General features: G+C 42.1%; 1 protein-coding gene across 3 annotated transcripts in view; it reads right to left on the reverse strand.

Moving 5' to 3' along the window:
- PDE6H (phosphodiesterase 6H) overlaps nt 1-15,649 on the reverse strand; it is a 26,877-nt gene continuing 11,228 nt past the window's right edge. For 2 of the 3 annotated variants that reach the window (XM_021090956.1, XM_021090955.1), the window contains exons 3-5: nt 5,669-5,843; nt 4,259-4,299; nt 1-784 (exon numbers count right to left, since the gene is read on the reverse strand). In XM_021090956.1, the coding sequence (XP_020946615.1) occupies nt 708-784; nt 4,259-4,299; nt 5,669-5,802 (252 nt within the window). In that variant the 5' untranslated portion in view covers nt 5,803-5,843 and the 3' untranslated portion in view covers nt 1-707. Of the gene's footprint in view, nt 785-4,258; nt 4,300-5,668; nt 5,844-15,649 lie in introns of those variants that run through there. The other variant, NM_001244244.1, reaches the window with a different exon arrangement.

Genomic DNA, 15,649 nt, shown 5'->3' on the forward strand with positions numbered 1-15,649 from the left:
CAGATTCAGCTTAGATCTGCTGCTGTTGTGCCTGTGGCGCAGGCCTTAGCTGTAGCTCTGATTCCACCCCTAGCCCAGGAATGTCCATATGCTGCAGGTGCTGCCATAAAAAGGAAAAAATAATTTAGACTCAGAAAGCTCATGATTTACAAAGTTACAAAGCAGAATCAGGACTTGAGTGTTAACCTTATGCTCTTTCACATGCCCTGTCCTTATTTCTTGTGTGACTCTGCTTTCTCTATTTCGCTGGTTCTCAGAACAGGGCATCATATATTTGCATATAGCATTTAATAGAACTTATCATGAGATTCAAGGTAAATAGCTCCTTTATTAAATGAAAAAGGGGCAAGGAATGACATAAATGGTATCTTAAGCCTACCACCAATTATCATGAATGCTGAGCAAAGACAGATTTAAAGGATTCAACTTTAGAGAAATAGTGATGACTTCTAACTAGCTGATAGGACAAAGTAGAAACATTTGAAATGCCCTATCAAACGTTGATTTCACCCACTATTCTGAGCTAACTACACTGCATGGGCGTCTGACACTAAGAGAACATTTAGTAGTGACTTATGGGAAATGACTGTGCAAACCAAAGAAACCACTTTCAGCAGCTGCATGTCAAGAACTCTGGCAGATCAGCAGGGCAGAAGTAATCAAAGTCACAGCAGATGCTGTTGAGAGGGGGCAAAACCCCTGGTGCCTTAGATGATCCCAAACTGAGCGAGCTCGTGCAATTCCAAGTGGCTGAATGCCTCCCAGGGACAGATCACCGTGATATCTGCAAGAGAAGTACAAGAACTTAGAAGCCATCCTCACCCCCACAAGAACCTCTTCTGCTCGAAAGGTTTACTCCTCTCTCCTCTCCATTAATCAGGTGACTGGGAAGTTACCTGGAATGGCCCTGCAGCCCAGGAAAGTTCAGACCAGTTGTTTAATTAATCCTCTGCTGAGCTCTGGAGAGCCCCTTAAACAGAGGCCCCCCACCCCCCGTATCTGTGTTGGTTTCATTTTGCATCTTTTTGGGGGTGGGGGAAAGGGGGGTGATCCAAGGCTTTGGACAGGGGCTATCCTGTGGACTGCAGCTCTCTGATCGCACGGAGTCTCACCAAAGCCCAACCAGTAAGGTGGGAGCAGAGGGGGAATTCTCATGAGGCCAAGGGTTAAAATGAGAAATAGGGATGCTTTAAATTTGCCTGGTCTCGAAAGCCATTCTCCTTACTCCCTACCAGTCCAGATGTGCTCCTTGGGTTTGTCTGACTGCTCTTCAATTTCTTTACATTCAAAATGCCTCTGTCCAATTGCACTCTGAGAAATGACCTCAAGTCATCCTCTCATCCAGACCCCTTGCATCAACAATAAAATACTATCATTCTCAAGTTATGGAGAAGCTGGCTGATAGCCAGAGAGATTAAACACCTAGGAAAAAAATCTCATAGTTGTAGAGATTGGACTAGAACCAGGTCAACCACTTCAGAGTTTCCCCCAGTAGAAATCTCTTGCCATCATTCCAAATAAGTTGGCAGAGTTCAGGATATATTTCAGAGTCCAAAATGTATTTGCTAGTCTTATATACACCTGGCCAAAATACAGAAGCAGTTGATTTAGAAGAATTGGAGTTCCTGTTGGGGTGCAGCAGAAGGGAATCTGGTATCCATGAGGATGAAGATTTGGTCCCTGTCTTTGATCAGTGGGTTAAGGATCTGGTGTTGCTGTGAGCTATGGTGTAGGTTGCAGACACAGCTCGGATCTGGCGTTGCTGTGGCTGTGGCTGTGGCCAGCAGCTATAGCTCCGATTCAAACCCTAGCCTGGGAAATTCCATGTGCCTGCAAGTGCGGCCCTAAAAAACAAAAGAAAAGAGAAAAGAAAAAGAATAGCATATGAATTTTATAAAAGTGGATAGAAATTCTATGTGGAATCCCAGGAGTGGAATTGGACAACAAAAAGCAGATATATTGAGAACTGCCTGTTAAAGACTTTGATTGTTAAGGGCATCACCATTTATCAAAAGTGTGTTGGATAAGCCATGAGGTCCTGCTTTATAGCACAGGGAGATATCCAATCACTTGGGATAGACCATGAGGGAAGATAATATGAGAAAAAGATTGTATATAAATGTATGACTGAGTCACTTTGCTGTACAGCAGAAATAGACAGAACATTGTAAATCAACTATACTTTTAAAACCTTTTAAAAGTACATTGGATGAGTTGAAAATCTGTGCACACAAAGAAACCTTCACAAGCATGTTTATAGCAATTTTCTCGCCAAAACTTGGAAGCAATCATGATGTCCTTCAATAGGATAAATAAATTGTGATACAACTGTGCAATGAAATAGTATTCAGCGATGAAAAGAAATGAACTATCAAGCCATGTAAGGACATCGAGGAACCTTAGTTAAATGTTACTAAGTGAGGTGTTCCCATAGTGGCTCAGTGGTTAGCGAATCTGACTAGGAACCATGAGGTTGCAGGTTTGATCCCTGGCCTTGCTCAGTAAGTTAAGGATCTGGTGTTGCCATGAGCTGTGGTGTAGGTCACAGACGCGGCTCGTATCCTGTGTTGCTGTGGCTCTGGCGTAGGCCAGCAGCTATGGCTCTGATTCAACCCCTAGCCTGGGAACCTCCATATGCCATGGGAGTGGCCCAAGAAATGGCAAAAAGACAAAAAAAAAAGTTACTAAGTGAAAGAACTCATATTATATGACCTCAGCTGTAGGAGTATTTGGAAAAGGCCAAACTATACAGAAAGTAAAAAGATCAGTGGTTGTCAGGAGTTTGTAGGGAGGGAGATTGGAGAGGGTGGGACAGTGAAACAATTCTGTATGAACATGTCATGGTGGATATATGATACTGTGTATTTGTGAAAACCCACAGAAATGGACAACACAAAGAGTGAACAAGCTATTTCAGTTTCTGTAGCAATACTGGTCCATGAAGTCTAACAAAGGGGCCACATTAAGGCAAGATATTAATAATAGGGGGAACTATGTACAGGGGGAGGAAGGTGGCAGAGGGTTGTATAGGAACTCTGTAATTTTTCTTAGTTTATCTATAAACCTAAAACTGTGCTTTAAAAATGTCTATTAACTTTTTAAAAGGACATTCAACCATTTACATGCATTGTCCAACAAATAAAAATTCCTGCCAATGAAAACATATTGTACCTGATATTTTCGTGTGTTGGGGGCAGGGGGCCCTGGTTCTGGGTGCCAGAGGATGTGTAGAAAGAGGAAGTTGATGAGGGAGTGGTTTGCCTCATGCACTGGAAAGGCTCTTCAGGCCCCGCCCCTGTTTCCAATACCTCAGTCTGTGGCCTCAGACTGTCACTTAATTCCTCTAAGTCTCAGATTTCTCTTCCGAAAAATTAAGATGTTGGGCCAGACTCACTCTGAGACACTTTCTACCATGAATATCTACAATTCACCATCATGTGACCTCAAAGGTATTTAACCAAACAAGAGGATTCATTAAATTTTGGGCCTAGTCTGATTTCTTTTATTTATTTATATTTCATTTTTTATTTTATTTTTTAGAGCTGCTCCTATGGCATATGGAAGTTCCCAGCCTAGATGTCTAATTGGAGCTGCCAGCCTATTTCACAGCCACAGCAACACAGGATCCGAGCCATATCTGCAACCTACACCACAGCTCATGGCGATGCCGGGAAATGTTGGATCCTTAACCCACTGAGTGGTGCCAGGGATCAAACCCCAAATCCTCATGGATAGTAGCTAGGTTCATTACCACCGAACCACAACAGGAACTCCTGGTTTCTTTTAGAGTCTTTGCTTCTGGGCACACACAGACTTACTTAGGAGGTTAAATTAAAGCCCCAGGGAGGGAGTTCCCATTGTGGCTCAGTGGTTAATGAACCCGACTTGTATCCATGGGGATGCGGGTTCGATCCCTGGCCTCACTCAGTGGGTTAAGGATCTGGCTGGCGTTGCTGTGAACTGTGGTGTAGGTTGCAGATGTGGCTCGGATCTGGCATTGCTGTGGCTGTGGCTGTGGTGTGGGCTGGCAGCTGTAGTTCCAATTTGACCCCTAGCCTGGGAACCTCATATGCCACAGGTGTGGCCCTAAAATAGCAAACAAAAAGCAAAAACAAACAAACAAAAAAACACCCCACATTTCTAGAATCTGCTGCCTTAGGTATTTCTGGTGACTTTCAACTGCCCCTTGAGGCCTGAAGTAGAAAAAAAGGTAAAACTCCAAAGGTAAAGTTCTCACTCAAATTTTAGGGTGTCTCACCTGTTCCTAGCCCCTCCATGCCTGGAATGTCATCTCCAAACCTACAGAAAAAGCACAGAGAAATTAGCTGATATCAGAGCGAAAGGATCCTGAAATGAGCTACGTGAGGAGTTTCCTTATTCAAAGGGAAAGAAGAAGAGGTTTAAGTTTTTGTATTTGAGAAACTCCTTTGGTTTGCATTGAGCCGAGTCAAAGAAAATGTCACTCAGGCAGGTTTTAGACAAAGTGTCCCAAAGGAGAGAGAATTTCCCTCTGTAAAAACTTAACCGAAGACAATTGAGAGCCAGAAAAAAAATGATCAGTGGGGCGATTTAGTCAAACTCTATTTTTAAAAATAGAAATTGAAGGGCTTCTCTTGTGGCACAGCAGGTTAGGGTCTGGCATTTTCTTGCAATGGCCTGGGATTACTGCCGCTGTGGGTTCAACCCCTGGCCTGGGAATTCCCACATGCCACAGGCATGGCCGAAAAGAAAAAAGAAAACAAGTAATTGGAATGACAATGCAATATGAAATGCATAAAAATGTTTGATTTTGCCATTTGTTTAGTTATCCAAAAGTGGGTATTAATCATCTACTATGTCCTTAGCATTGTGTTTGGCACAGGGAGTTAAGGAAAAAGCAAGCACACATTTTCTTTGCAGGATCTCAGTCTCAAGGAACAGATGAAAGTAAATAAATGCAATATAAGACAATACAAGTTTACCATGGCAAATGCAAACATAGAAGTAATGACAGTATTTGTCTGAGGGAGTTAGACAGTATTTGTCTAAGGGATTCAAAAAGCAATTAACATGAGTGTGTGCTGAAAAATAAGATTTCACCAAGGAGAGAAAGGGAAACACAAAGAACTGAGTAGAGAAGATGCAAAGCCATAAAAACAAACTAGCTTCTGGGAGTGGTTCCTTATTCCAGATTAAAGCACAGGTTATGTCAGCAAAGAAGAGTGGTCAAGAAATGTCCAGAAGGTCTGGAGTTCCTGATGTGGTGCAGCTGGATCAGCAACATGCAGCTTAAGCACGCAGGTTCAAACCCCAGCCTGGCACAGTGGGTTAAAGGATCTGACAATGCCACAGCTGTGGCTCAGATCTGATCTCTGGCCGGGGATCTCCACATGCCGCGAGGCAGCCAAAAACAAAAGAAAAGTCTAGAAGGTCAAGTCAAAAGTCACTGTGAAAGGTTCAATTTTCCATGTTAAATTTGGCTGGAGATCTAGGAGTTGAGCGAGAAAAGATTCCAAGACTGAAAACATGATTCAGCAAAGATTCTGTTATAGAGAAAAGCAGAGGGTGGGATGGAAAATTTTTAAAACTCTGTTTGATATCGTGAGCATTTATTTCTCAAAACCAAAGCAGTCTTGGCGGGGAGTGGGGGGAACAACAGGAGAAATTTTCCTTTTCCTCTGGGTCTTACCCTTTCACACCTTTCTTAGGAGGCTTGCTCTTGAACTGACGAGTCTGCCTCTGCTTGAACTTGGGGGGCCCTTTGCGTGGGGTGGTGGGACCCTGGTTTGAAGTTGGAGGAGCCAATGTCGTGTTGTCACTCATTCTGAATGCTCTTGGGTGGCTGGTGGTTGTCTTTGAGGCTCCTTAGAGGGTAAGAGAAAAAAAAAAAAAAAAAGACCCTTCAAGTTATGAGGACCATTCCTTGTTAGACCTTTAGGATAAATTTGGGGGGGTGGGAAGCCCCTTGATAAAGAGGCTCAGTACTTTGTGTTGCCATCAAAAGGGAGAAGTTATCATCTTTTCAAGGAATTTTTAAGAAAATATGATATAAGTGTTCCCTTCATGGCACAGCGGAAATGAATCCAACCAGGAACCATCAGGTTGCAGGTTTGATCTCTGGCCTCGCTCGGTGGGTTAAGGATCCAGCGTTTCCATTAGCTGTGGTGTAGGTCGCAGACACGGCTCAGATCTGGTGTTGCTGTGGCTGCGGTGTAGGCTGGCAGCTATAGTTCTGATTAGACCCCTATCCTGGGAACATCCATATGCCATGGATGCGGCCCTAAAAAAGACAAAAAGAAAAATATATGATATAAATCAATGGCAGCACTCAGTATAGTGGGCTATAAAATGAAAATGGATAGATTTCAAAAATCTGGGTAGATTTGTTCTTCCAATAAATCTGCCACCAGCTTTCTGTGTGCATTTATTATAATGAGGTACTTCTCTTTGATCACCAGTTCCACCATCTATAAAGGGAGAGAAAGAACTAAAGAATATCTACAGTCTCTACAGCACTGAAACGTTCTTTAAGTCATGGTATTTTTCAATCCAGCTGTCAAATAACCTGACTATAAATGTTTATCGACCCATTTTTAAAATTTTTTTGGCCGCATCTGCAGCATACGAAGTTCCCTGGCCAGGGATCAAATCCGAGCCACAGTGGTGACCTAAGCCACAGCTGTGGCAATGCCAGGTCCTTAACCTACTGTTCCACAGTGGGAACTCCATTATTGACCCATTTTTTAATGGCCATTTTTCTTTATGGTCCTTATTTTATTTAATCCTCATGTGATCCAGAGACTTCTTTCCTAGTTCTAGGGGATGACAATGTTGTCATCTTGTCAGAGGGGAAACTGAACCAGGTATACCAGCACTATGAAAGTATTCCATATCCCAACAAACACACACACACACACACACACACACACACACAGAGGGAAATCGATGCAGAGTGATTAAATAGCAAGTTTATGCTTTAACTTTGTATTCATGTATTTCTCAGAAATCTTGAACATTATCTCCTACCCAAATCAAGACCTATCCAACCTGGTTTTCCTAGACTTTTGTTATAGCTTCAGAAATGTACATTGTCATTCTTTTAAGAACAAATGAAAGAACATAACAAAAAAGAACATAACAAATTATTGTTATTCAATGTTACAATAGCATGTAATAAACAGGATTTTTTTCTTGTACCTCTTCTATAACAAGAGTCAATAATAATTACTCCAGAAAGGAAGATTCTTAAAAACTCCAAAGGCCTTCCAACCAGCCTTAATCTCCAACCTTGAGCCAACCTCTTCCATAATCGGCCTGGGAGCTTGTTTTCATGGAATTCCATATTTCATCCATTATAGGTTTATGCTCATATTCTTAACTTCAATTCTCCCTGACAATGTTTGGCTTGTGCTAACCATCTTTCTATCTCTCTGCCACACTGCTCATTCTTCAAGTCTTATGTTGTATTAAACTGTATTAACTTTTTCTTATTATTCTCAAAATCATGTTAAATTATTTACCCTTGCCTCCAAGATATTTTTCCTTTTCTGTATTACCCTCCAAATCTTGCTAATTAGTAAATCCTTACTTCCAAGATAACTACCCTTATTTCTTTTCCCCAATTGCTGTTTTCATTCTCTCCTGCCAGTCTTCAACTTGTTCAATAGAAACACATTGACTAATCTGTGATCTGGAACAGGGTGATGGTGAACCTGGCCAGGGCCTTGATCACCTGCTCATGCAATGGATTTTGTCTTAATCACCCCACTAGGAGATGCTTCATGAAGTTGCTTTTTCAGTCTTTATTCATTTCTGTAGCCTCACAACCTACCACAGTACCTGGAACATAGTAAGTATGCCATATATATTTTCTGAATGTGTGCGCAAATATTTGAAGAGACTGAACCAATACCTTGAACCTTAGGTTATAAGATCCTGAACCCTTGACCTTCTCCATCAAACCACAGGGAAGGCATCAGCTGATCTTGACCTAAACCCTCAGTGGTTTTAGGAAATGTACTGATAGCTCCTCTGCTCACTGAATCCAATGCTTGTGCTGAGGGCCCTCTCCTGCCCTTGTAAACAGGCAAAGACGATGCCTCTGCCAAGAGCGGCTGGGACCATGGGAATGGCTGGCGGGTAGCCAAGAACAGCATTGCCCTCAGAGTTGTGCCACCAGTAATGGGTATATCCCAGCTCTGACAAAGCCACAAAGGAAAACTAGAGAAACTCTCAGATCAAATCTTTGGGCCTTCCCAACCCTTTCAAAGCAATAAGAAACTACAAACATCCCCTCCTCTAATCTAGAGAGCCTCCTGAGATTAGGATTGCCAGATTCACAGATAAAAATACAGGACATCCAGTTGAATTTGAATTTCAGATAAACAACAAGTGATTTTTAAGTATAAGTCTATCCTAAATATTTCATGGTATATACTTAGAAACTTTTGTTGTTGTTGTTGATCTGAAATTCAAATATAACTGGACATCTTCTTTGTTATCTGGCACCTCCAACTGGGATCCTATTATGTCAAATCTAAAGTCTATAATAGGAAGATCTAAGGTAACCCTAAGCAGGGGGGCAAACCAGTGCAAAGAGTAGATACTTTAGGATCGAAAGCAAACCATTTCAAATTCCTGCTCCACAAAACAGTGTGTTCTTGAATAAATTGCATAACCTCTCTAGGCCTCATTCCATCTATAAAATGAATCAAATATCTTCTTTGTAGGATAATGGGGAAAATAAGGGGAATGAATGTAGAGTTTAGTGAAAAGTACACAAAAAAGAGTAACTCTGCCATTGAACTTCTGACAGTCTAAGAAGCCATGCAAACAAATTCATGACTGCAACACAGCTTCACTGGGACTCCCACACCACTTCTCCTGGACCATCTGCTGACAAGTCCTTGTCGTGCACCAGAGAGGGAACTGTCATCTGCAACTTGCTAGGTAATCCTCTTCCTCCGTCAAACACCCCAACGATTAATTTATTTCTGGTCTCGAAATTCTTTCTTAAGAAGCTTTCCTTGAATTCCTTTGACACTCCCAATGGCAACCCCAATGAACTTAACAATTACCCTTGACTTCCCTGTACTCCTGATTACACTTCCCTTTTCTCTGGCAAGTTTCTTTTGCATGTTTATACAATTTTTTTTTGGGGGGGTGCTGAGTCTGTGGCATATGGAAGTTCCCAGGTTAGGGGTCGAATCAGAGCTGTAGCTGCCAGCTTACGTCACAGCCACAGCAAAGTGGGATCCGAGCTGTGTCTGCGACCTACATCACAGCTCACAGCAGCAATGGATCCCCAACGCACTGAACAAGGCCAGGGATCAAACCTGCATCCTCATGGATACTAGTTGGATTCACTTCCACTGCTCCACAATGGGAACTCCATGTTTATGTAGTTCTGAAGTTGCAGCTCTAGACTTAGAGTGCATGTCTAAGTGTGATGTATTATGTAAAAGAATTCTCCTAGGAAAGAGTTACATAGCAGTTGCCTGGCTAATCCCTGGGTCCACAGGGCCCTCGGGATTTGCACTATGGCTAACAATTTTTATTGTGTTTATTGTACTGTACATTTCATGTACATTTCACTTTTTGGAGTACTTAGGACAGTCAACCAATCCATAGGATGTTTCTGTCATAGACTTTCCCTCCAGTTCTCCCTGTAAAACCATTGGGAGGAGCAGAACAGATATGACCTTGTCCTGACTTGGAAGTCATGCCTGTTAGTCACAGATGTCACCTTGGGCTGATCTTATCCTGACCTTGTTTTCCTAGGAATTCCAAGGGCATCCTGCAATAATCCTGAACCTAGTACGAGACCTGATTTTAGCTATAGGAGTGGGGTTCATACTTTTGCGTCCAAAAGTATCAAGTAATTCATGCCTTTGTGAGGCAGAGTATTTTCCTGTTTTTAAAGCAATGTTAGACCTTCCCCTTTTGAAGATTACAAACTCTTCTTCTGCAGAAAGACGTGGATACGGCAATGTATTATTTCAAGACACAGTTTTCCAGGGATCTGGGGTTAGCGTTCCATTATACCCCAGGCAGCAGAGCTTGGCTGTAGGAAGCTGCAGAGGATGCCGCTCCATAAATTCTAGCTAAGGAAGGGCAGATGCTGAAGATTCTTGAGTCAAACTCTCTAATCCTACTATTTGTCACCCTAGGCTTCAAAATCCCTCTTTCTCAGCAAAGATATGGGCAGATAGACAATTCCATTGTTGATGGACTAAGATAGGGCGGATATAGATGGGGATATAGTTGCTTCCACTGACAAGGTGGGACCCCTCAATGTCACCTGGGGTCCCACTGAGGCAGAGAAAATCAAATAAATCAGAGAGACAAGGAAGTCGAAAACCTAAGCCATGGGGAAAAAAAAAAAAAAAAAAAAACACCAGAAGCAAATATCCAGCAAGTACCTTTCCTCAACTAGACACAAACAAACACTTTAACCTTGCTCTGCAGGGCCCTACCCTGCCCTGCACTGCAGTCACTCCCCTCCTGGCTCTCTGCTCTTTCCCTTCTTCCTCCCACTCTCATGTCAGCCTCTCGTGCCTGGACCAAGTTTTCAAGCATGTCCTGGGAGTAGAGAACTGTTTTCTCTGTGGTTATGCAGTGGCCCAGATCCCTCCTTTCCCAGAAAACTATTTGCTTTGGAGCCACCAAAAGGGAGAGTCAGTTGGGGGTTCCTTGGAGATGAATTTAGTCATCAAGGTTTGCAGTGGCCTTGTAATAAATCATTTCACATAGTAGCTTGTCATATGGCCTGATGAGGAAGTTTGGGTGTATTTCCTCCATATTTTCTCCCATCTCCATTCCCAAGCCCTGGTCCAGGTCCATGGGCTGAGCATGTTCTCCTCTTCCATTTCTTTGTTTTAGAGCAGGGTCAACCCCCAACCCCACCCCACTGCAAAAGCCTTCTGATAATATCCTGCTTAAACTCTCCAGAAGTTGAGAAATACTCACAACAGAGCTGAATGTTTCTCCTATAAGTTGTCCAGTTGCCTGCTTCACAGAAGGTGAATAAACGATCTTTGCATCGAGATTTATCTCTCTGTAATACCCACATGCTGCTTAATCCTGTCGTCATAGTCTTAAGAGCATCAGCCCACGGGCAAAGAAGTTGGAAGAGTGTTGGGGTGAGACTGGGACAGGCTTTTCTGATAAGTGGATTCTCTTACAACCTGATTTGGGCTCTCCCCTGTCAATAAATAGGTATTGAATTCACAAACACATGCACAGTGTTGATGGCCAAGGAGGGAGTTGTAGATTGTGATCCAATATCTTTTGTCCCCTTTAGTCTTCGCTACCTGCCATCTTTCCTTTCCCTGATAAACACGCACCCATGCACACTCTCTCTGTCTCTGTCTCTTCTCATACACACACACACACACACACCACATCATGTAATTCTTAGGGACGCTAGACAGCTGGAAAGAAGAGGGTTAACCACAGCATCCCCTGCTTCAGTGGGGATGGGCTGAATCAAGTGAACAGTGTCATGGAGAAGTACCAATCTCTCTCCCTAACTGATATTGTAAGTATTTTCTCAGGAGTTCCCTTCGTGGCTCAGTGGTTAACGAATCCAACTAGCAACCATGAGGTTGCGGGTTCAATCCCTGGCCTTGCTCAGTGGGTTAAGGATCTGGCGTTGCCATGAGCTATGGTGTAGGTCGCAGACACAGCTTGGATCTGGCGTTGCTGTGGCTGTGGTGTAGGCCGGCGGCTACAGCTCTGATTCGACCCCTAGCCTGGGAACCTCCATGTGCTGCGGGATTAGCCCTAGAAAAGGCAAAAAGACCAAAAAAAAAAAAAAAAAAAATTATTTTCTCAGAGAGATGAAATCACAAAATAGGAATAAACTAAAACTCAGTGACAGAACAGACAAAGAGCCCAAGTGCTGGCTGGGAACCCTTAACTGATGACATTTATTTGAGAGTTGATTGCTGGTTTTTCCACTTCCAGAATCTTTAGGGTGTACAGCCTGGGCTGCAATCCCATTCGGTGGAACCCGTGGCTTTGGTCTTCCAATTGCCTTGAGCCCCTCTTATTAGTCTGTACCTCACTTTTTAGTTATATATATATATATTTTTGTTTTTTAGGGCTGCACCCACAGCATATGGAAATTCCCAGGCTAGGGGTTGAATTGGAGCTGCAGTTTCCAGCCTACACCACAGCCACAGCAACGGGGATCTGAGCCATATCTGCAACCCACACCACAGCTCAAGGCAACACTGGAGCCTTAACCCACTGAGTGAGGCCAGGAATTGAACCCACATCCTCATGGATCCTAGTCAGGTTTGTAACCCACTAAGCCACATGGAACTCTGACTTTAGACCTTAGTTCATATGCCAGGATCGTTAAGCTCTTTTGACAGGTTTGTCAGAGAGGAATTAAATGATTTTTTTTTCAAGACTGCTTATGAAGTTAATAGGGGATCCAGGAGCAAAGCCCATACCTGCAACAACCTGGCATATTCAGCTGTCTTTCTACTATGCTACAGTGAAGCAGACCTGGGTCAAGATGTCTGTGTTGCTGGTCCCTCTCATGCATTGTTAGTGAATTGCACTGCGCTTCTCTAAATTGTACCCCATAAGATTACAGAGAAAGAAGGTCAATTTATCCTTTGCAGGCAGCGAGAGATTCTTAACCTGTAGCCCCAAGCAGATTACATGGCAGCTAACCAGCTTGAAGGGTTTTTTCAGTAAGATTTCCCTTGGTGTTTACCAAAATTACAGTTTTGAAGGCAGCAAACAGCTTGCAGAACCAGTAGAGGTTTTTGTCTCTGGTGGGTTCTTTCCGCTCCCGCCTTTGTCTCCATTATTATGCACCTCCTTGTCTCTACCCCTACACATCAGGTCTGTGGATGTTTTTTTCTTTTTCTTTTTAGAGCCACACAGAAGCATATGAGAGTTCCCAGGCTAGGGGTCGAATCAGAGCTACAGCTGCTGGCCTACACCACAGCTACAGCAACCAGGATTCAAGCCACGTCTTCTACCTACACCACACCTCATGGCAACACTGGAACCTTAACCAATTGGGCAAGACCATGGATCAAATCTGCATCCTCATGGATACTAGTCAGGCTCATTACTGCTGAGCTGCAGTGGGAACTTCTGAGGTCCATGGATGTTTTGATGCTTCTCTGTTCAATTCTTCTACATTCTCCACTTCTTTGGTGAAAGACAGAAGATTTCTCATCAGACCCAGCGGGGGCCAGAAGGAAGTAGCACATTTTTCAAGCCCTGAAAGAATGGAGCTGCCAACTCTGAATTCTATCATCAAGTGAATTGATCCTTCAAGAACAAAGGTGGAATAAAGACATCCTCAAAGGAAGATCAAGAAACTATCACGAGAATACTCTAAGAGAATAATAAAGGAGGTTCTTGTTTGTGTGAGTGACTTGGCACTCCCTCTGTTATAATTGTTATTTATTTATTTACTTACTTATAGTTGATTTACAGTGTTGTACCAATTTCTGCTATACGTAATCTATATATGTATGTGTATACATATATATGTGTGTGTGTCTCAGTCATACAAGTATATACATTCTATTTTTTTAAATATTATTTTCCATCATGGTCCATCCCAGGAGATTGGCTATAGTTCCCGTGCTACTCAGTGGAGGAGGTTCTTGAAACAGAAAGGAATTGAACAAAGAAGAAAATTTTGAACATCTAGAAAGAAACAACAGCGAAAAGGGTAAAAATATGGCAAGGAGGAGCTTGGAAGACAGGGAGCTCAACCAGCCTCAGCAAGGCTTTCTGGAGAATGAAACATTGTTCAAGATACTGTGAAGATCTGGTCACCTCCTATCTTCAGAAAGTGTATCCAGTCTTCCCTGTTGCAAGTGGCTGCTCTTTCTGTCTCTGCTCTGTTACTCCTGCTGCCATTGAGTCTTAGAGGCTTGGCGCAGAGTAGCCAGTCAGTCCCCACCTGCCTCTGTCGGACACAGCTCTTCTACCAGGTCACTTCATTGGTCATTGCCTTGCCGAGTGTGGCTAACTGTTGGTCAGTGATCTATCTCTGATCTTGTCAACCAGGTAACAGGGTCACAGAGTTTAAATAAGGTGATCAAAGATCAAGTAATTTTTCTGGAAGAAACTTGGGTGTGTCTGGATTTCACAGAAAAGATAAATATAGCAAGCAGGAACCAAGGGGGAAAAGGAAAAGAGAGAAAGAGCTGACAGATGGATTAAGTGACGTGAATGTAATGACATTCTTCTATAGTTGAATATTAAACACATTTTTCTAAGGGAAAGAATCCAAAGTCAAAAGGCTCTATACTGTGTGATTTCATTTATGATGTTCTGGAAAAGGCAAAACTGTAGGACTGGAAAACAGACCAGTGGTTGCCAGGGCTTGAGAGGAGGAGTAGACCCTAGAGGGAAATGAAAGGAATTGTTGAAGGATGATGGAATTATTTGGTATCTTTATTGTAAAGGTAGGTTCACAACTCTATGCATTTGTCAACTTACAAAATTGTACACCATAGAGAGTGAGTTTTCCTCTATGCCAATTTAAAATCTAAACACTATAGAATACTTAAAAAAAAATTGTTCTCTAACTCTATAATCCTTGATTCTTGATCCTTTCTGACTGATGGAGAAGTGTTATTTACTAGATATATCCAGGAAAAGAGTTAAAGGGCAGTTACCAAGTAATTAGAGAGTAATTAACATTTTAGCTGTCCTATAAGCTGCTTACACAAGTGTTAATCTCTAATCTTCCTTTAGAGTTTCTTAAAATACCAGTGAGTCGAAGATACACATCAAAGTCACATCTCCTCCACAGTCTGAATCTTCTAGTCTAAGCTTCCTGTTCTGGCTAATGCACAGTGGACTCCACTGAGGAACACTCTGAATGGGAAGGGGGAGTGTACAAGGCTGGCTTTTAATTCCCTTAACATCCCACAATGCTGAGGGATTCTCCAGAACATTATTAATCTTGGGGGGAAAAAATTTAAAAATACAATATTCACTTTCAGAAAATGCAAAGAAGGGAACATTTCTCAACTCATTTTATGAGGCCAGTTTTAACCTTGTGCATTTTAAAAATTATTATCGAGAGTCAGGTGTACAGAATTATAATTGAGCATCTGTATACACTATAAAGTGATCACCACTAGTCTAGCTACTATCTACCACCATATAGTTAATCACTTCACTCATGCCCTTATAACATTTTCTGATACCAAAATCAAAGAGAATAAAAAGAAAAAGACTGACCGATATATCCCATAAATTTATTTGTAAAATTTTAGTGTATATTTACAAAGTTTAGTATTTATAAAATTTTAGTATCTAATATAGCATTATATAAAAATACTAATATATCAAGACCAAGTGGGATTTATCCCATATATACAATATTTGTGCAATATCCAAAACTCAATCAACATAATGCACTATATCAACAGACAAGAGGAGAAAAATTGTATGAGCATATTAATTGATGCAGAAAAGAATTCACCCGGTCATGATACAAACTCTCAACAAACTAGAAATAGAGGGAAACCAAAAAGAGCATCTAGAAAAAAACCTACATTTAACATTTAATTGGGAAAGGTTGAATGCTTTCTCTCTAAGATTAGGAACAAGTTAAGGATTTTGGTTCTCAGAGCTCTTATCAACACAGTACTGAAAGTTCTGGCAAATGCAGTCA

Source organism: Sus scrofa, chromosome 5 (assembly GCF_000003025.6).
Source record: "Sus scrofa isolate TJ Tabasco breed Duroc chromosome 5, Sscrofa11.1, whole genome shotgun sequence".
Taxonomy (NCBI): domain Eukaryota; kingdom Metazoa; phylum Chordata; class Mammalia; order Artiodactyla; family Suidae; genus Sus; species Sus scrofa.